The 22,236-nt window shown below is 46.7% G+C and overlaps 1 protein-coding gene across 1 annotated transcript in view; it reads right to left on the bottom strand.

The window, feature by feature from the left end:
- Nucleotides 1-6,321: 6,321 nt before the first annotated feature.
- DNMT3B (DNA methyltransferase 3 beta) overlaps nucleotides 6,322-22,236 on the bottom strand; it is a 42,038-nt gene continuing 26,123 nt past the window's right edge. The window contains exons 13-20 of the mRNA XM_063147468.1: nucleotides 20,568-20,652; nucleotides 18,490-18,635; nucleotides 16,776-16,866; nucleotides 16,500-16,648; nucleotides 14,194-14,279; nucleotides 13,379-13,448; nucleotides 12,472-12,590; nucleotides 6,322-6,559 (exon numbers count right to left, since the gene is read on the bottom strand). Of these exons, the coding sequence (XP_063003538.1) occupies nucleotides 6,418-6,559; nucleotides 12,472-12,590; nucleotides 13,379-13,448; nucleotides 14,194-14,279; nucleotides 16,500-16,648; nucleotides 16,776-16,866; nucleotides 18,490-18,635; nucleotides 20,568-20,652 (888 nt within the window). The 3' untranslated portion in view covers nucleotides 6,322-6,417. The remainder of the gene's footprint in view (nucleotides 6,560-12,471; nucleotides 12,591-13,378; nucleotides 13,449-14,193; nucleotides 14,280-16,499; nucleotides 16,649-16,775; nucleotides 16,867-18,489; nucleotides 18,636-20,567; nucleotides 20,653-22,236) is intronic.

The following is a 22,236-nucleotide window of genomic DNA, read 5'->3' as shown; positions in this document are numbered from 1 at the left end:
GAAACACCAAAAAGTCGGTCTGTTCTGTTGGGAAACTGAACTGATTTATGATTTATCGCTCTTTATGACCTTGTATAAGGTAAACTGAACTGCTATTTGGGGGTGAAGACCATAGTTTAGCTTTGCACTGTGTGAAACAAGGTGGCCGGGGTAGTTGGTGGGGAAATACCTAGCAAGTATCACTCTTGGCTAGCATATTGTGCAGTCCTGGTTTAAGCTTCCCCTGCGTGATGCATTAATGGTTTTGCATTTTTCAGTAGATCTAGAGATCCAGTGTAGCGCAGCAGCTAAGAGTTTGAGCTGCAAATGAGAAAGTCCTCAGTTGGAATCTTTATTTATTTTTATTTATTTATTACATTGTCTCTGCCCGTGAGCTCACGCAGGCCAGATCTACACCAAGCAGGCCAGAACACTCTGAAAGTGGTTTGAAAACGGTATATAGAATGTGTCGCGGGTCCCAACAGTTGTCAATACTGTTATAAAGCAGTAGTGTAGATCCTGCCTTGGTTAGCCTTCAACCTGCCACCTCTGGATGTGTTGGACTACAACTCCCATCATTCCTCACCTTTGAGGCCTTGCTGACTTCCTCAAACAATGTCTTATACCTCAGTTTACCCCTCTCTCAGCCACCCTTTTAGTTCCTTTATACCTTCCTCTGTCCATGCAGATTTATCCTTGGTGAAGTTATTGAAGTCCATAGCATACAAGAATATAAGCTGTGCTGGATCAGACCACAGGCCTATCCAGTCCAACACCCTCACTAACACTGTGGCCAATCATATGCCTCTGGGAGCCCACATGAACATAAGAACATCAGAAGAGCCCTGATGCTGAATCAGACCAAGGGTCCATCTAGTCCAGCACTCTGTTCACACAGTGACCAACTAGATGCCACCAGGGACCAACAAGGCAGGACATGGTGCAAGAGCACCCTCCCACCCATGTTCCACATGAGGGCAGCAACCCTCTCCCACAGCAGTCCTCATTACTGGCATTCAGAGGCAGATAAACTGATACAGCAGGTGGCATATAGCCATCCTCATGGGTAGTTATTGATAGGCAAATCCTCCATGAATTTAACTAATCCCCTTTTAAAACCATCCAACCACCACCTATTGGGATATAGACCTAAATCTATAAGGAGGGGACATGGGTGCACCTGCCCAGCAGCTTTATAGATCTTGGCATGTTGGACGCAAAGTTCTTAAAAGTATTCTGCAAGTGCATTTGGCAGAAAGTACTTAAAAAATCTCACTTTAAGATCTAGAAGGCAATCAGGCACATCGGGGCAGTGGGTTATGTGCATGCCCTATCCCCAATTTAAGTCTACTGCTGTAGAAACAAATACGTATTTTAACTGTGTGCTGTGTGAAGAATTCCTTTGTCTGCCTTGAATCACCAGCCTTTCAACTTGGATGATCATAGAATAGCAGAGTTGGAAGAGGCCTACAAGGCTATCGAGTCCAACCCCCTGCTCAATGCAGGAATCCACCCTAAAGCATCCCTGTCTAGCTGCCTCTTGAAGGCCTCTAGTGTGGGAGAGCCCACAACCTCTCTAACAGTCAGGACGTTTTTCCTGATGTCCAGCTGGAAACTGGCTTCCTTTAACTTGAGCCCGTTATTCTGTGTCCTGCACTCTGGGAAGATCGAGAAGAGATCCTGGCCCTCCTCTGGGTGACAACTTAGAGTGTTGTAAACCGCCCAGAGAGTTGTAAACCACCCAGAGAGCTTCGGCTGGGGGGTGGTATATAAATGTAACAAAATAAAATAAATAAAACCTTTCAAGTATTTGAAGAGTGCTCTCATGTCTCCCCTCCATCTTCTCTTCTCCAGGCTAAACCTGCCCAGTTCTTTCAATCTCTCTTCATAGGGCTTTGTTTCCAGACCCCTAATCATCCTGGGTTCTAGTATTATGAGAAAACATCTCCACTTTCTCCATACCATGCATAATTTTATATGTCACCCCCCCCCTCAACTTGCCTTTTTTCTAATCTAAATAGCCCCAAATGTTACGTTTTCAGTGCAGCTCGTTGGTTGCCAATTTTCTGCACCTTTTCTGGCTCTACCATGCCTTTTTGTGGTGTAGTGACCAGAACTGCGCAAAGTATTCCGAGTGTAGCTGCACAATTTATTTTTATAAAGACATGATGATACTGGCAGTTATATTTTCAATTCTTTCCCTAATGATCCCAAACATGGAGTTTGTCTTTTTCATAGCAGCTGTATACTGGGTCAACATTTTGATCAAACTATCCATCACAACTCCAAATTCTCTTTCCTGGTCAGTCACTGCCAGCTGAAACCCCCATGAGCATATACAAGAAGTCAGGATTTTTTTGCCCCAGTGTACATCGCTTCACACTCGCTTAGATGGAACCACATTTGTCATTTTAATGTCCATTCCCTCAGTTTGGAGAGATCCTTTTGGAGTTCTTCACAACCCCTTGGCCACCCTCTTCATCAATAATTCCAGATCATTGATGATCAAGTTAAAAAACACTTGGGCCACAGCTAGACCTAAGGTTTATCCTGGGATCATCCAGGGTTCGCCCCTGCCTGAGCACTGGATCCCATGTGTCAACTAGGTGAACAGGTTTGACCCCTGGATGATCCAGGGATAAACCTTAGGTCTAGCTACGGCCTTGGACATGTGGTCAATCTCCTTTCCTTTCAGTGATCTGGTGGAATCCCCAAACATATTTTAGGCCGATTTGCCTTCTAAGATGTAAACTTAGAAGGCAATTCCCCCCTCCAGTTGGAGAAATGAACCACATCCATTTAGAGACGTCATTTAATAAAGGACAAGAGAATGCTCAATTATAGAAGAACACTGACTTTAATAAAACAATGATAAATGTTCAAAGTAAACTTCGTAGAAACTTTTTTTTTTATCATTTCCAGTAAAAAAAGAAAATAATCCCCCATCCCCCGAAAAAGGCTCAGTTATCGTTGTTTGCTTTGGTACTGAACTTCTGATCCAAGAAGCTCATTTAAGAAATTGAAACAAAAAGAGACAGTTTTGTCATTTTTTAAAAGGTTATATAAAACACACACAGTCTTGACGTTAAAAAGTTTAAAAATATAGCACCAACAAAATAAGGGGAAGTCCTTTTAAACACAATGACGTTTTCTGAAATACATCTTTTTAAAAATGCAGGTAAAAGATGGGTTTTGTCCGGGAAAAGACTTTTTAGCTATTGAACAAGAAGAACAAGGTCTCCTTGTTGTCCTTGTTCTACTTTGGTTTCCAAAACTCATCCTCCTGTGGTTGAGAATGTTTAATTCTAATAACGAAGAGAGAAAAACAGAAAGCCTCAATGTACTTGCAGAATTGGAGATGGAAGGTCTGTCTGGAAGGCAAAACCAGCTGTGGGGAGAGAAACCGAGCAGAAGGCACATACGGTTGATTCCCTTTCTTGAATTATATGTATTCACATTTCTGTTTCAGCCATGGACAAGGCTTGAGCCTGTGGGATTCCATGTGGTCCCTGCTCATTCACTCACTTGCAGCACGTCGGTTTTAAGAACCTTTCAGATGGCAGCAAATTCAACGCATTGCCAAGGTTAACGGCTCAACGCATGGGAGGGCCGCGATTTCAAGCCCTGACATTTCAAAGAAGTCAAAACAGCACATATAAAGGCCACATACAATGTCCTCTAGAATGTCATCAAATGGATATGATTGTCCAGCACCTATAGGTGTAATCCAGGGGTGGGGAACACGGCGCCCAACAGATTTTATTGGATTGCAACTCCCTCACCATCGGCCAGGATGTCGGGCTGATGACTTGCAATTCAACAGCATCTGGGGTGTGTGTGACATGTTCCCCACCCTGAGTGTATCCAAAGCACTCATGCACACACACGTACACACACGCAAGACAGGTACTTCTTCAGCCTCCCCAATTTAGTACCGCAGCTATAAGTGTCTGCTGAGGCACCTCTACTCTAGGTTACTGGCATTAATTCACAGTCAGAGTATATGGACTCCAGCTTGTCCCTGAGACTTGTCACGAAGACCATGGTTCTCCAAATACCATACAGTGGAGTACGAGCTGTGAAGTCAACTCTAGAGTGAGCAGTTTGAGAACCACGGTGGCAATACCAATGAGAGAGATGATGCCTGAGTCATACAACAGGTGAAGAGATGGAGGAGGAAGAGGAAGAGGAGAGATGGGGGTGGTGATAGTTGACTGGCTCACCTTCCCTGCTTTGAATTCACATCGCTTCTCATGCGGACACTTTCCTGAGCTGAGGCTGCTGCTCCCTGTGAAAATGCCAGGTGAGCAAAGGAAGCACTGAAGCAAACGGTCAAATTCTCAGCATTGATGCAATGCTGGCTGGAGAGAAATCTGAGCAAAGCTGACACCTCCGAAGCGCTGTAGGGAGATGCATTTCGGCATTTGTTCAATGAGCTCAAAGTACTACTTGGTCTACAGCTGAAATACTGATGGTCAGTGGGAAACCAGCCAATTTGAGTGCAATCCATTGGGAAGGTCTCCTGCTGTTCACACCCCACTGTAACAAATGGGAGCAGTGCATGGGCACCGTTGCAGCCTTGTCTTATGAAATGCTCTCAGTTCATTGCATAAGAGCAACCGTGCTGGATCAGACCAAGTGTCCACCTAATACAGCACTCCATTCACTCAGGAGACCTTCCCAATGGATTGCCTTTTTGTCAACGTTGCTTGTTTCTTGGTGTTTCTTCCAGCCTGCTTATGACCTAGCTTTATATCCAAGTGAAGTGGCAATCTCTAAAGGCACATGTGGTCGTGGGTTAGAATGAGCAAAACCCACAGCAACATCCGAGGCTGTAAATCGGCTTGATTTGATTTGGAGAAATCCCCCTTCCTCGACATGTGGCACAGAACCACCAGAGAAGGGGAAGGACCATCAAACTGCATCCTCCATGGAACAGAAGCCATTGACATGATTAGTCCAGAACTGCATCATACGTAGGAAAGAGTATGACCTACATTCCAGGTCTTTAACCTGTACAGGTGAGTGTGCAAATGTTTGTAGCAAATGTTGCCTCAATGCTAACTTATTAGCACTTGGCAGAGGTGTGAAGGGTAGAGAGAGATGACTGAAGAATTACAACAGGTAGACTGTCAATCCAACAGGACGTACAAAAATCGAGGATTAGCTTTATTCCCTGGTAGATGCATCCCAGTCTCGTCCTCTGTGTAATTGAATCAGTGGTAGAAGGCAACGTCAGTTGAAGACCAAGCTAACATTCATGGCAAAAATAGCAGCATCAAGAAGGACTAGAGCTGACGTCCCTCCATATGAAGTCCGTTTGAGGCAAGGCCAGACCATGGCTGATGCCCAGAATGCAGGTTGAGAGTCAAGACCGTTCTTCAGTTGCTCCTCTCGCCAGAAGACTGCGCAGTCTGTAGACTTTCTTGGAAAATGTCTTGCCAGTCTGCCGCCGCACACCTGCTTGTAGAATTTCCTTCTGGCACAGTTGTTTCTCTTTTCTCAACCCTGAAGGCCAAGAGAATGACCCACTGGGAACATCCCTGCTCAAGACCCTCCAAAAGCCCTCTCGAACGGGTGCAGATGCTCAGAGAAGCGCTTGCACCGTGCCTTCAACGGGGTGTATGCAAGACAAATCCAAGCGGGCTGCGCATTAAGTTTCTGTTCAGTAACGCAGCCCTAAAATTATTAGTTATGTTTAAAGTATTTTTGTTGTCATTATGATGTAGTAAAAAAAAATACACACGGATGCTGTGGTTTTCTTTTGCTCTAACTAGTATGATTATCTCACAGCTCTGATTCAGCTAAATCCCTTTCTAGGAATTTCTACATTCTTTCATGATGCTGTAAAGCTGCAGCCAAAGTCCCTTTCCCCCCAAAAACGGTTTTTTGTTTTTATATTAAAAAAAAAACTTTAAAACTGGGGGGTGGGGTGGGGAGAGGAAGGAAGGAAGGAAGGAAGAAAGGGAGGGAGGGAGGGAGGAAGGAAGATGTCTCTCTTGGTTTTTCAAAGAGTGGTTCATTGCTATAATTTTGGTTTCTTAGCGACTGTTTCTTGAGAGATTCTTTTTATCCTCCCTATTTCAAGTTTGGTGTTTTCCAGAAAACCACCGTTCACTCAGGCGGCGACTGATTAGCTGTTTCTCATGAATATGGCATGATTGATAGATGCTGTTGCCACGCCCCGGTGCACATGCAAGCGCTTTGCATGCTGGGTAAGTGGAAGTCTTCTGAGCCCGTTAGAAAGCCACCGATGATTAAAAGGAAGCTTCCCAGAAGGTCTCCTCATATAGGGTGTCCTTTCTGACCAGCACCCGTGGGGGTGGGGGTGGATGCCATGTTGTGGGTGGCACTTGGAGGAGGGCAACGTTTCTGGTTCATTCTTGTCCTCCCCTCCCCAGGCCGCTGGATCGGAGGAGACCTGGGCACCCCTGCGGTCTAGTCGCAGGCAAAATAATCCTTGAGTGGAGCAAAGAGGTGGCGAATGACGGGGACGCTCCACGACCTGCCAAGCAGCTTCTGACGAGCTCCACGGCCCATGTTGGACAAATCCGTGTAGTGGCGAGGGAAGCCAAAGATCCTGGAAGGAACAGAAGAGAAATGGAAGCGTTAGCACAGTGTTTGGAAGAGGTGGCCCGGCGGCAGCCTTTGCTGCGGCGAGGTGGTGATCACGCAGGCTCCCTGGCGAGGGCCAAAGTTCCCACTTCCCTGCACGTTGGCATCACTGCTTTTCACAGCCCCAACTAAACCCAGAGGCAAATAGCGGCACACAAATTCCGTATGACAGGGGAGAAAGGAAGAGATTCTATGGAGAAGGTGGACAAGGGAGATATTTTTCTCCCTCTCTCAAAATACTAGATCCCAACGAGGTCATCCCATGAAGCTGATTGGTGGAAGATCCAGGACAAATAAAAGGAAGGACTTCTTCACACAGCGCATAGTTAAATTATGGAACTCACTGCCACAAGATGTAGGGATGGCCACCCATTTGGATGGCTTTAAAAGGGGGTTGGATAAATTCCTGGAGGCAAAGGCTATCCAGGGCTACTAGCCCTGATGATTGGGTACTATCTCCAGTATTCGAGGCAGTAAGCCTGTGTGCACCAGTTGCTGGGGGACATGGGTGGGAGGGTGCTGTTGCACAGTGTCTTACTTGTTCATCCCTGGCCGATGGCTGGTTGGCCACTGTGTGAACAGAGTGCTGGACTAGATGGACCCTTGGTCTGATCCAGCATGGCACTTACGTTCATAAAATTATAGAATCAATTATAGAATCATAGAATAGCAGAGCTGGAAGAGGCCTACAAGGCCATTGAGTCCAACCCCCTGCTCAATGCAGGAATCCACCCTAAAGCATCCCTGACAGATGGTTCTCCAGCTGTCTCTTGAATGCCTCCAGTGTGGGAGAGCCCACAACCTCCCTAGGGAACTGGTTCCATCGTCGTACTGCTCTAACAGTCAGGAACTTTTTCCTGATGTCCAGCTGGAATCTGGCTTCCTTTAACTTGAGCTCGTTATTCCGTGTCCTGCAATCTGCTCTTACTCTTGGAATCATAGAAAAGTAGAGTTGGAAGGGGCCTATAAGGCCATCGAGCTGGACTCGATGGCCTTATAGGCCCCTTCCAACTCTACTATTCTATGATTCTATACGGCCACTGTTGTACAAATGGCACATAATCGGAGTACTGTAGTTGCTGTGGAGGCTCACGTGGACAGGCTGCTCTCTCCATGTGAGGTCCAGCTCAAGGGGAAGCCAAGACCGCCTCATTGCAGCCAAAGCTGGCTGTGTATGACACTGATTGGCTGGAGCCTGTGAGGTTGTGGAAGCCACTTCCCCTCCCCACACCTCTAAAAGTAGTTTCTAAAAGTATTTTAAAATTGATTGTCCTTGTTCTAAAAGTATTTTCTAAAGGTATTTTAAAATAGAACGATAATAATAAGGGAACGGATGGGTGTTTGTTGAATAAATGAACATATCATATCTTAAAAGTAAAAAAAGATGGACGTCCCACTTGAAAAATGGGGGAGGTATTCAAATTGCGGATATGCCTGTTCCCTGCACTGTGGGGGTGAGAGGAAGCTCTGTTAACCCCTGGTGTGTGGAGGGTGGGGTGGGATCGTATTCCTGTTTTCATTGTGCATTCATCCACAGCCTTTGTTCCATCGTCTGCAAAGCCAAAACAGCCAGTTCAGAACTTTTAGCCATGAGAACAGAAGCATCAGAAAGCCGGCGAGTTCACATTACGCCAGTCCTTTTACAACTTCATTGGCTGCCAGTCCAGGTCCGGGCCCGATTCAAAGTGCTGGTATTGACATTTAAAGCCCTAAACAGTTTGGGGCCAGGTTATTTGAAGGAACGCCGCCTCCCATATGTGCATGCCCATACCTTAAGATCATCTACAGGGGTCCTTCTCCGTGAGTAGCCACCTGCCTCACTTCCTGCCAAAGGAAGTGAGGCAGGTGGCTACTAGGAGCAGGGCCTTCTCCGCTGTGGCACCTCAGTTGTAGAATGAGCTCCCCAGGGAGGTCCGCCTGCCGCCTACACTGTACTCCTTTCGTCGCCAGCTGAAGACCTTTTTATTCTCTCAGTATTTTAACACTTAATTTTAACTTGAATTTAAATTTTACTGTTCTAACTCTGTATTTTAATCTTATATCAATTTTGCTGCGTGGTTTTATCCTGGTTGTGCTTTTTATACTGTATTTTGTATTTGTGCTTTTAACCTGTTGGTTGTTTTATTATGGTTTTAATTTTTGTGAACCGCCCAGAGAGCTTTGGCTATTGGGCAGTATAAAAATATAATAAATAAATAAATAAATAAATAAATAAATAAATAAATAAATCTTGGGGAGACGACCCCCCCCCTCTGCTCTCTTCCCATGCTCCTTCCATCTCCACTTTCCCAAACATTCTAGATCTCATGTTTTCCACCTCCCAACATGGATCCCAATCCTAGAAGATGCTCCCCTGAGTCAGTAACCCTTTCAAATTGTTCCCCGCACAAAAAAGAGCACCCTCAATATTTACATGGTGACACATCTCGCTATTTTACATCCATTTTTTATTTTTACAGTTATTTTCCCAATGTAGTAAATCGGTATTTCCTTTTTCATGAGACCTTTTGGTCCGGGGGTGGGGGAAGAGTTGGCTCCGTCCTCAAATAGGCTCCTTCCTCAAAAAGTACTTGGCCTAATTAAGGCTGCAATCCTATTCACACACCTACTCTGTCCGGGAAAGCAGCCAATAGACCAGCTAATTAGACAGAGATACAGACGTGGGCAGCGTGCCCAGTCAAGTCCGTGAATTCAGCCTAAAACCCAGCAAACAAACAGTGGAGTTCGTCTTCAGCTGTGCTATGAAACAACACAGTTAACTCTTTAATATCAGACTACAAGACTGTTAGAATCATAGAATAGCAGAGTTGGAAGGGGCCTACAAGGCCATCAAGTCCAACCCCCTGCTCAATGCAGGAACCCACCCTAAAGCATCCCTGATAGATGGTTGTCCAGCTGCCTCTTGAAGGCCTCTAGTGTGGGAAAGCCCACAACTTCCCTAGGTCACTGATTCCATTGACGTACTGCTCTAACAGTCAGGATGTTTTTCCTGAGGTCCAGCTGGAATCTGGCTTCCTTTAACTTGAGCCCGTTACTCCGTGTCCTGCACTCTGGAAGGATCGAGAAGAGATCCTGGCCCTCCTCTGTGTGACAATCTTTCAAGTATTTGAAGAGTGCTCTCATGTCTCCCCTCAATGAGGCATGAGGCAGAGTCCAGTTCCATTCCTAGAGTCAAAGGCTTACAAGAGGCAGAGAGAGTCCAAGAAAACAGTCCAGAAGTCCAGGGGTACAAGCAGGTCACGAATTCCAAGGCAGTCCGATGTCCAACCAGGATACATGGTCACGAAGATCCGAAACAGGAACCAAGAGCTTTCGCCAGGATGCTCAGTTAATCTCTGGCAAAGTTCCTGTTGCTTCCCAGCTCTCGAAATACCCCTCCCTGGTAGCTACAGGTGTTCCCTATTGAGCTGGAGTCTAGCATAAATACGCAAAGACCTGCGCCGGGCTTCCTTTTCCACCCTATGCTACCTAAACAACTGTGCAGGTAAATTTGTTGCTTCTCTCTCTGTGTCTTCTGAATTGGCCAAACTCCCTGCTGGTTTAATTACCGGCACACTCGACTCTGCCCCCACTTCATTCTCTGATTTGGCCCCGCTCCCAGCTGGCCCCAGTTCAGCAGCCGTGACACTAGCCTCTGTCTGCACCGGTTCTGCTTCCTCCTCCTCTGAGTCCATCCCCACAAACTCTTCAGAGGGCCTAACATACCCAGGAGTAGGTCTTATTGTTAAGGAAAAATAACTGATTTCCCACTACTCCCTTCGCCCATCTCCTCTCTCCCGTCCTTCTTCCAAGATCCCTCATTTCCCTTTCCCAAAATGCCACCCTTGGATGATTTCGAAGTGATTTAGATGAGTAGAATAGACCCCCTGCTCCCAGGTGGGAGAGAGGGGTCCCATTTACCTATTTGGGTAAGGTCGCTTACTCAGGGGTAAAGACGAGCCCTAGCCGCTGGTTAAATTACCAGGCGCTTGACACACACATACACACCTCTTATTTCCTTTCCCCACAGATCAGTGGGAAACCAGGGAGAGAAATAAGAGGTGGGCAGCTCGCCCATCGAAAGAAATGTCAGGCACCAAGGGAGAGTGAAGCAGGAAGGTTTCTGCCACGTAGGCAAGGTGGGACAGGGATTGACCACCACCCAGGGGACATTGCGAGGGGGAGGAACCAGGGAGGGAGTGGTGGACAGGGATTAGTTAAAGACAATGGAATACGTGACAGAAAGGTCCCAGGATTCATTACTAAGGGAATCATGTGATAACGGAGTTTGCAAAGTCAATGGGGTCTCTCACCCATCTGGGCACGTCAAGAAAACAAAGAGGAAGATCAGCTGTGACGATCTGAGCAAGCAACCAATTATTTGCATACAATGTTCCCCCACCTCCTGTATAAAATGAAATGTAAACTTCTGTTCCGGGCCTTTTCCCTTACATTGACAAGGGAGAGGGACCTTCGTACAAAGAGATTTTTTGGTACCTGAGGGGGAAATAAACTTTCCTTTTGAAACTGCATCCGGATGCCTTTTTATTTGATTTAATTGGGTTGTAATAAACAATTTTTCTAACATTATGGAACTCAATGGGACTTACTGCTGATGAAAGGGTGGTAGGAGTAATTAACCCATACCAAGCAGGAAAAAATAAGTATTATTATTATTATTATTATTATTATTATTATTTATTTATTTATTATTTATTTATTTATTACATTTCTATACCGCCCAATAGCCGGAGCTCTCTGGGCGGTTCACAAAAATTATTATTGTTTATTTATTTATTTATATAGCACCATCAGTGTACATGGTGCTGCACATAGTAAAAGAATAAAACAGCAACACCCTGCCACATAGGCTTGCATTCTAATAAAATCATAATAAAATAATAATTATTTATTTATTATTTATTTATTTATTGCATTTCTATACCGCCCAATAGCTGAAGCTCTCTGGGCGGTTTACAAGCTCTCTGGGTGGTTCATAAGAAAGGGAAGAGAATGCACCCAATAGGCACAGGGGACAATAAAACTAACAGTGTGAAAGTAAGAACAAAGTCAAGTTCTAAAAGCTGTAGAAAAAAAGAAAAGATTTCAATTGAGCTTTAAAAGCAGTCATTGAACTCATGGTCCGCAAATGCTCTGGAAGAGAATTCCAGGCGTAAGGGGCAGCGAGAGAAAATGGACAAAGCCGAGCAAGAGAAGTAGAGACCCTTGGGCACGTGAGAAACATGGCATCAGAGGAGCGAAGAGCACGAGCGGGGCAATAGGGTGAGATGAGAGAGGAAAGATAGGAAGGAGCTAGACTGTGAAAAGCTTTGTAGGTCAACAGGAGACGTTTATATCGGATTCTGAAGTGAATTGGAAGCGAGTGAAGAGATTTCAGAAGTGGAGTAACATGGTCAGAGCGGCGAGCCAAGAAGATGATCTTAGCAGCAGAGTGGTGAACAGAAACCAACGGACTGATGTGAGAAGAAGGAAGGCCAGAGAGAAGAAGGTTGCAGTAGTCCAACCGAGAAATAACCAACGCATGAACAAGAGTCTTGGCAGAAGAGACAGACAAAAATGATTGAATCCTGGCAATATTATATAAGAAAAATATAGACAGCTTCTGCCTCAATATGAAGAGTAAAGGAGAGTGAGGAGTCAACTATAAAACCAAGACTACGAGCTTCCTCAACCGGAGTAAGTGTAACGTTATTGATGGTCATTTGTACATTTGTCCCCGTTCAAGAGATACAGGGAGGAGCCTTCCTCACTATCCCAGCACAGACGGCTCTGAACAAGGTGTTTCCTTCCTTCCGAACCCGGCCTGCTCCCCTAACGCCTCCCCACCCCCAACCCAACGCCCTTCCCCCCTTCCTCTCGCCCAGCCCCACATCTCACCTTTCCAGTTCAGTGCACCACAAATTGTCGTCTTTGCCGTTCATGCGCACGGGGAGAGCCTGGGCTTTCCCCTGCCGGATCGAATTGGACTTTGTGGTTATGGTCTGGACCTTTTTCAACTGAAGAAGAAAAGCAAAAAGAGCCACGTCGAGGGCATGAAAAGGTGCGTCCATGGCCCAGATCCCAGAAGGAGCCTGGACCAGGGAAGCCAGCAAGGAGCGGCACGTGGACAGGACTTGCTCCCCAGGGATTCTAGGCTTCCCTTCCATCTGCCAGAAGCACGCTCAGACATCACTGGCATGTCTGCTTGTCTGTGCGGAGCCTTTTGGAAAGAGCCGTTTCCCTCCGCACAGGCGCAGGAGGCATCCCGACAGCTAAAAATACCCAATCAGCTGTCAAAGGAAGATCAGCTGAATGCTCAGGAATGTGGATGGGGGTCTTTGCACACATGCACACAGAGGGATTTCTTAACCAAGGGGGGGGCATGTTGCTTAGCATAATGCTTCCCCACAGTTCCCAGCCAAAACCTGTCACATTTCCGGGATGTTTAACATTTTTGCTCATGGGCGGAGTGCAGGAGAGATAGCAGCGTTAATGTCTTTCTATCTCGTTGTGCAAAGAAGGCCACGAGGGCAGGGGAACCACACGGGTGTCGCTGGGGGCAGGAAGGAGAATCCAGGGCTGGGGTTGAAACACAGAGCTTGAGAAGAGGAGGAGGAGGCAGAGCAGACAATGGGGAGAGACGCCGTGTCTGCCAGGCGGCACATCCGCCGTTAATTACATAATGAACAGGCAATGTTGCCTAAGAGAGACTCAGGCGGTATCCCACAACCCTCCAGAGTGTTCCAAAGCATAACAGAGGGGAGAAACATGGAATGGGAAAGGGTGTCAAAACACCAAACCTCACCTTCGCTGTCCTACTGTATTCCAGGCAATCCTGAAGTTCAAGTTTATCTCCCTTTGAAGCTACCAAGGGCCTGCGAACAGAACAATATCACGACAGGCTGAAATCCACGCTTCCGGATCCTCCACGGAGCATATTATTTTAGAGCAACCTGGTGCCCTCCAGAGGTCTTGGACCACAAGTCCCCAAATCTCCACCCAGCATAGCTAGGGGTGATGGGAATTGTAGTCCAACACTTCTGGAGGGCACTGGGTTGAGAAGGCTGTTGTATAGGATACACTAAGCACACGCTGGGGGAAAAATACCTTGGGAAAGCGTTTGAGTAGCTTCAGTGGCCAAGGCAACCTCACCGTTACTGGAAGAAGAGAACCTCAAGAGAGAACAGACTGCACGCCCCTTTATTTATTTATTTATTTATTTATTTATTACATTTTTATACCGCCCAATAGCCGAAGCTCTCTGAGCGGTTCACAAAAACCGCCCAGAGAGTACACCTATTTTCTCTGCTAAGGAAGTGTGGAGTTGTCAATCAAACTTCCTTTGCACACAAGTTCTCCGTTTTAACCAAATTCTTGTTCACTTAGACGAGTGGGGCGCTGCAACAAACGTTGCAGCATGAAGTGCTTCTGTTCAGGGTTTCCACCACTCCATTCTATTCCTCCAACAAACTTATCAACAAACAGATGAGGACTGGAGCATACAGGAAGGAGCATATGGGAAAAGGCTGTCGAGGTATCCAGGTTGGCTGTCACACACACACACACACACACATGGGGTGGTCAATGACACACGCGCACGCGCGAGAAATCCCCAATTACCTGTTCATCCCAGGCAGGTTGCCCCAGAAATATCGTGCTCTGTGTGCAGCTGAGACCTTGACAGCATCAACCATAACCGGGTTACACTGGAGAAAAAGAGAGGATATTTAGGGAGAAACGGCAGAACGGCTCCCAATTCCTATGAAAGCAGGGTTAGATGCTGCGTGAAACAATAAAGACCAGTCTTTGCCTCCAAAAGCCAATACAAGAAAGTGTTAGTGTGCAATCCTATGCATGTTTAGACAGAAAAATCCTACAACTCTGAGCGTGCTCCAAGTAGCCATGCTGACTGGGACATGCTGGGAGTTGTAGGACTTTTTTCTGGAATATAATGCATACTGGGAATGGGAGAATCATAGAATAGCAGAGTCGGAAGGGGCCTACAAGGCCATCAAGTCCAACCCCCTGCTCCATGCAGGAATCCACCCTAAAGCATCCCTGACAGATGGTTGTCCAGCTGCCTCTTGAAGGCCTCTAGGGTGGGAGATCCCACCACCTCCCTAGGTCACTGGTTCCATTGTCGTACTGCTCTAACAGTCAGGAAGTTTTTCCTGATGTCCAGCTGGAATCTGGGTTCCTTTAACTTGAACCCATTATTCCGTGTCCTGCACTCTGGGAGGATCGAGAAGAGATCCTGGCCCTCCTCTGAGTGACAACCTTTCAAGTATTTGAAGAGTGCTATCATGTCTCCCTCTGTACAACAACCTACACTATCCCTGACCATTGGCCATCCAACAACATCTGGAGGGTCACAGGTTCTCCACCCATGATGTAAGAGTTTAAATTTTATTGTATAATTAAAGTCCTATGAAACATCAAGAGATGCAACAACTCAAATGGATTGCTAGTAACCAAGTCACTGCACAATCACTGTAGCAAGTCTTAGCTGAGCAAAGGGAGAGGGGCCTTCTCAGCAGTGTCCCCACACCTGTGGAACAAACTCCCATCAGAGATCCGCCTTGCACCATCCTTGCAGGCTTTTAGGAAAGGAAAGGAACCTCTCGTGCAAGCACTTGAGTCATTGCTGACTCCTAGCGGGACACCTGCTTTCGCTGACATTTTCTTGGCAGACTTCGTAGCGGGGTGGTTTGCCATGGCCTTCCCCAGTCACGGTTACCTTTCCCCCAGCTAGCTGGGGACCTCGGAAGGATGAGTCAACCTGGGCCGGCTGCCTGAGAACCAGCTTCCGCTGGGATCGAACTCAGGCCGTGGGGAGAGTTTCGGCTGCAGTAACTGCCGCTTACCACTCCGCGCCACACGAGGCTGCAGGCTTTTAAGAAGGCCTTTAAAATGTTTTATTTTATGGTGGCCTTCTCTTGATGAGTACGGTTTTGCTTCTATTGCCACTGTTCTTGATTTCATTGTTAGTTTTTAATTGTTTTAATTGCTATTTTACTGTGTTTTTATCGCTTTAAATGTTTCAAGCCATTTTTATGTATGTTTTTGTTGTAAGCCGCCTTGTGAGGGCTTCCGCCCTGAAAGGCAGCCAAGAAATATTTAAAATAAATAAAAATAAATACTTAAGTACAGGAACAGTTAAGTCACATGAACTCAATGGAAACTCACTCCTTCCTTTGAACACCCCAGAAAAGTTGTTCTACTTTCAAAACCCTGAAGTTTCCAACTAGAATCCCAGACAAAGAAAGATGGGGAGTCCTTAATTCAGGGATCATAAACAAGTTTGACACAGGTGAGGGTCAGTCATCTTCCAGGGACTTTTGTTCTAAAAAAGGATCTTTCTAGCCCTTAAGGATTTATGGAACGCTGGGGAGATCAACTTTAAATGCTATTCGTTCATTCACTACATTTCTATCCCACTTTTCTTCCAAGGAGCTGGAGGCAGCGTACACAACCCACCTCCTCTCCATTTTATCCTCACAACAACCCTGTGAGGTAGGTTAGGCTGAGAGTCAGTGACTGACCCAAAGGCACCCAGTGAGCTTCATGGCCAAGCGGGGACTAGAACCTGCGTCTCTTCACTCCCAGTCCAACACTCTAACCACTACGCTACCCCAGCTATGGCCTTTGCTTCCCCCCAAGGAACCCTGGGAACTGTAGTTTGGTGAGGTTTCTGAGTGGTCCTTACCCCCCATAACAGAACCACACTTTCCAGGGTTTCCTGGGAAGAGTCATTGACTAGACTATTTTATATCTGTGGTGTAGATGTGCTCAAACACTGGCTTCTGCTGACAATTTATTAAGCTGGGAGGAGGCAGCTGGAAAGGCCAAGATGAAATAACAGAACCTGGGGGAAACATCTGGCCCTCGGCGCCACAGGGCAGCGTAGACCAATCAGCAGCTATTACCTCCAGAAAACGAGAGATGTCCCTCTTGTCATTGACTCTCATGGCCACGACATTCTCAAACAGCCAGAAAAACGGACGATCTTCTCCAGTTTTGGGGCGTGCGAAAGTCAGAAGGTGATAGAACTCAAAAAACAGCCTTCCGGTCCCTTCTGCAAGAGTGAAAGGAGGTGGGTCAAAACCAACCTTTGGCATCAGAACTGCCCTAGGCTGGGATCAAGACGGACGGGGCCCGTCCCTTTCAGCCTGATCTCCTCTTCCAGGTTAAGGACCGCTTACCGTACAAGCCCTTCCTGGCAGGATTCACGATGGAGAGATCGTTACAGGGACTCCCGCCAATCACCAGATCGAATGGGCCCCATTCCTCAATCTACGACGGACACAGAGAGAGAAGGGGTCGGGCTTTAGCAGAATCAAATACAAATTTTAATTCTAGATTTCTCCTCCACAAAGTGAAAAAAGCTGTGCCACATTTCCTTTAAAGCCCACCTGCCCAGGGCGAAGACGACCTGCATTCCATGGTCCGGCCTGTGCGAATCTGGCTCTAGTGTGGCTAGAGCCGAGCCCCTTCCAGTCCAGAGGCACCAACCGCAGCCGGTTGACCAACCAAGCAAGTGCTAAAGGAGCTCTCTCCTGCCAACCACAGTCTGGCAGGCCTGGACGTGGCCAGCTTCTAATGCAGACTTCCGAGCCTTGCAGAGCAGGTGGGTATTCTCTTGACAACCACCTCCAGGAAGGTAAGGCTCTTGCCGGACCAGTCTCCCCCGGCCACAACGTCTGCCCCTTCCGCTCGCTCCGGCTCACTCCTCAACTTACTCCAGGTTGCCTCTCCGGATTCCAACCTGTCCTCCCTCTTGACTGACCCATAGGAAGCTCCTCACACCAAGCGGACTGGATCACGGATTCCACCGTGGCCACTAAGTCAGGGTCCGCTCCAGAGGGTGGCACTGTCCGGCATTTGCCAGCACCTCCAAAAGGGTCTTTGAATTCCTCAACCGCCCACCACTCTCACTTTGCAGGACGCTGCGAATGAGGCCAGGCGCAGCATGAGGCATGCCCCCAGCTCTCCCAGGCGAAGGGAGCCCACTGAGGGTGCCTCACCTTACAGCCCCCCCCCCCCACACACACACACACAAATCCTGGAGCAGACACTGCACCAGATCCCCAGGCCTGTCTCCTAACAAACACAACAAGGCTTCATAACCTGGCTTCAGTTGTCCATGCTCTGGTAACCACCAAGTTAGACTACTGCAATGCGCTCTACGTAGGGCTGCCTTTGAAGACGGTTCGGAAGCTGCAGCTCGTGCAAAATGCAGCGGCCAGATTGATTTCGGGAACCAGAAGGTTCGACCATATAACCCCTGCTCTGGTCCGCTTGCACTGGCTGCCTGTATGTTTCCGAGCCCAATTCAAGGTGCTGGTTTTGACCTATAAAGCCTTACATGGCTTGGGACCACAATACCTGACGGAACGCCTCTCCTGACGTGAATATACCCGGTCACGACATTCAACATCTAAGGTCCTTCTCCAGGTGCCTACTCCGAGAGAGGCTCGGAGGGTGGCGACGAGGGACAGGGCCTTTTCGGTGGTGGCCCCCAGACTACGGAACGATCTCCCTGACGAGGCTCACCTGGCACCAACGCTGCTATCTTTCCGGCGCCAGGTTAACACTTTCCTCTTTGCCCAGGCATATGGCAGCACATCTTAAATCACCCACATGTTTGGTTTTTTAACAGTTTTTAATGCTTTATGTGTGTATGTTGTGCGTTTTAGAATTTTAAATTTTGTATACTCATTTTTATTTCAATTTTAGAATTTCTGTAAACTGCCCAGAGAGCTCTAGCTATGGGAGCGGTATATAAATGTAATAAATAAATAAATAAATAAATAAATAAATAAATAAATAAATAAGCAAGCAAGCAAGCAAGCCATTTATCTCTGCCAAGAAACCTAACCCAGATATCATTAAGGACACGCCAGCACATCTCCTTACATTTCTCTTGGTTATGTTCCTAACATCATGCACATATTTGATGTTCCCTTCATGCCGCACCGTTCCCACAGCTATGGATTCTTCGCAGATCTCAGAGGCGACATATTTCTCCACTTTGATGCCCAGATCCCGCAGAACCAGGTAGCCTGTTGAGCAGAAACATCTCAGGTGAGAAAAGGGGTCACGCAGACAAAGTGGATTCCTCTTGCATTTCCCCACCAACTGACATGGCCCCTAAATGTCCATCCCGTGCTGTGGGAGGCACGATGTGCAGTATTCACATCCACAGGAGTTGTGGTAACGTTGTGCATGCCCTGATCATTGCTTAGGAATGCAGAATGACTTCTCAGTGCGGAATTGGGCATAGCCACGCACACCGTCAACGCCATTTGATGGGAAACGAGGCCGCCGACAAAATATTTTGGATGTCGCAGAGCGATGAGACAAAAACAAATCATGAACGCCTTGGGGTAGGCCGAGAACTGCAGGATGGGATACAGATAAACAGCACGGACAGTAGTAGAAATGGTATCATATTAACCAGACTGGCCTTAACGAAGGAGAATACAGGCCATCCGGAAAGTTGCCAAACTTTGCGGAAGGAGAAGCCGACCACCACTGTGGGATGAGCTGTCCTTAGCAGTGATGATGAATGTTCTTGTCCATCGTCACATTGACCTAGTAAGGCAGAGTACCGTTTTGTTCCCAACAGTTATAATTTAACATGATCAAAGCGCCCTTAGTATGCTACGCTTGTTCCCAGCACAGAGACATCACAGTCCCTATGCAGGGGGCTTGAAGCTGAAATAAATTATAGGACAGACATGTGACAGCCCACAGGTAAAGCATTTACCTGTGTAAGTGCCCCATGTACCCCTGTAATGTTTAAATGTACTTGCCACAAGGCCAGGCCAGTTACGCCTAGCTTTAGTACATCAGATGCTGCAGTAGCACATCCCTGGCTCACTGGTCACTGGCAAGCACAGCGCATATGGAATTTGCTACAAGGTGTGGTGATGGCCACTCATTTGGATGGCTTTAAAAGGGGGAGGTTGTATACATTCCTGGAGGAGAAGGCTACCAATGGCTACTAGTCCTGAAGGCTATATATTTCCTCCAGGATCAGAGGTGGTGTCATGCCTCTGTATACCAGTTGCTGGGGAACATGGGCTGGAGGGTGCTGCTGCACCCTCCAGCCCTGCTTGTTGGTTTCCTGGTTGGCCACTGTGTGAACAGAATGCTGGGCGAGATGGACCTTGGTCTGATCCAGCATGGCCCTTATGTTCTTAGGCAAACGTTACATGAAAATGGGCCGGTTTCCATGGAAAGTGAGTTTAATCATTACAGGCACAGACAAAAAGCTTAAACTGGGAAGTACATTACCTGCTGATCACTATCTATGGTAGGGGCCCTTTGGATCCTGCCCTAAAAACTGAGATGGACGAAAGTGATGGTGAGCCAAGGATGAAGGGAACTCATCTGGACATCAGGAAAAACTTCCTGACTGTTGGAGCAGTACGACAATGGAACCAGTGACCTAGGGAGGTTGTGGGCTCTCCCACACTCGAGGCCTTCAAGAGGCAGCTGGACAACCCTCTGTCAGGGATGCTTTAGGGTGGATTCCTGCATTGAGCAGGGGGTTGGACTCGATGGCCTTGTAGGTCCCTTCCAACTCTGCTGTTCTATGATTCTATGATTCTATCTTCAGTTATGCAACCTGCCCACTGCCACGGCTAACCTGGGATCTGAACCTGGTTTCTAGAGCAACACATATTACCTTGTTGCCGGTTACCAAGAAGCATTCGTTACCCCCAAACTATGGAATGTGCTCCCACAAGAAGTAAAATTGACCCCCAATGTCTTGGCCTTTCGAAAGGGTGTAAACTCGCATCTCTTACTTTTAAAATGTGCAGTTTTTAATGTTTTAATTGTTTTTACCCCTTTTTGCTTTTATTGTTGAAAGCTTTTCAATTGTTTTCAATTTGCACACCACCTTGATGGATTTTTAGCCAATAAACTGGTATATCAATGTCGATAGATGAATAAAAAAATAAGTGAAAACACTTGAGGCATCTTACCTGTTGCGATGCCATCGAAGAGAGACAACACTCTGATTGGCCTCCTCTTTGCTGCCGGGATGGGAGGGTAGATTTTTGGTGCGTCCTGTGATGAGAGGCAGTGAAAAAGGTAAGCATGAAACAGTCACTCCTGGTCACTAGGGCGCGTGACTCCACTTGCATCATTTAGTTGTCACCACACAAAACATCTTTATTATTATTATTATTATTTATATAGCACCATCAATGTACATGGTGCTGTACAGAGTAAAACAGTAAATAGCAAGACCCTGCCACAAAGGCTTACATTCTAATAAAACCATAATAAAACAATAAGGAGGGGAAGAGAATGCAAACAGGCACTGGGTAGGGTAAACAGGCACTGTGTAGGGTAAAACTAACAGTATAAAGTCAGAACAAAATCAAGTTTTAAACGCTTTAGGAAAAAGAAAAGTTTTAAAAGAAAAAAGTTTAAAAGTTTAAAAAATCTTCACAGTACTGTACCGTTGTTGTACCCAAGAACTGCAAATCTGGATTGCTTAATTTGTGTATTGTGCAATTCAAATGTAGTAGTTGTGCTAAACTTATTGACATAACTTTTAGGAAAATTTCCCACCTTGATCCTGCTGGGTATTATTGTTGGTTTTTAATCTGTGGACTGAGGTGTCATCAATATGCGGATGATACCCAGCTCTACCTTTCCTTTTCATCAAACCCAGGTGAGGCAGTGACTGTTCTGAACCAGTGCCTGGGCACGGTAATGGACTGGATGAGGGCTAACAAACTGAGACTCAATCCAGACAAGACGGAGGTACTGTTAGCGGGTGGTTCATTTGTCCGGCGAGGTGATGTTTGCCCTGTCCTGGACGGGGTTGCACTCTCCCTAAAGGATCAGGTCCATAATTTGGGGGTGCTCTTGGATCCAGAACTGTCACTTGAGGCACAGGTGAACTCAGTGGCAAAGAGCACCTTTTATCAGCTTAGGTTGATATACCAACTGCGCCCTTATCTGGACAAAGATAGCCTAGCTACAGTTATCCATGCTCTGATAACCTCTTGTTTGGATTACTACAATGTGTTATACATGGGGCTGCCTTTGAAAATGGTCCGGAAACTTCAACTGGTACAAAACAGGGCAGTACGTTTACTAACAGGGACTGGCCGATGAGACCACATTACGCCAGTCCTTTTCCAGCTTCATTGGCTGCCAGTCCAGGTCTGGGCCCGATTCAAAGTGCTGGTATTAACATTTAAAGTCCTAAACGGCTTGGGGACCAGGCTATCTGAAGAAACGCCTCCTCCCATATGTACCTGCCCGGACCCTAAGGTCATCCTCAGGGGTCTTTCTCCGCGAGCCCCTGCCAAGGGAAGTGAGGCAGGTGGCTACCAGGAGCAGGGCCTTCTCTGCTGTGGCACCCCGGCTGTGAAATGAGTTCCCTAAGGAGGTTCGTTTGGCACCTACATTATATGCTTTTAGACGCCAGCTGAAGACCTTTTTATTCTCCCAGCATTTTAACAGTCTATAAATAAATTTTAACTTGGTGTTTTAAATTTGTAATTTTGCATTGCTGCTGTTTTGATCTGGTTGAGCTTTTATATTGTATTTTATATTATGGTTTTATACTATTGTTTTATACTTTGAATGTTTTAATTTTTGTGAACCGCCCAGAGAGCTCCGGCTATTGGGCAG

The sequence above is a fragment of the Elgaria multicarinata genome, chromosome 1, assembly GCF_023053635.1.
Source record: "Elgaria multicarinata webbii isolate HBS135686 ecotype San Diego chromosome 1, rElgMul1.1.pri, whole genome shotgun sequence".
In the NCBI taxonomy this organism is placed as follows: domain Eukaryota; kingdom Metazoa; phylum Chordata; class Lepidosauria; order Squamata; family Anguidae; genus Elgaria; species Elgaria multicarinata.
This window is presented reverse-complemented; position numbering and strand designations above follow the sequence as displayed.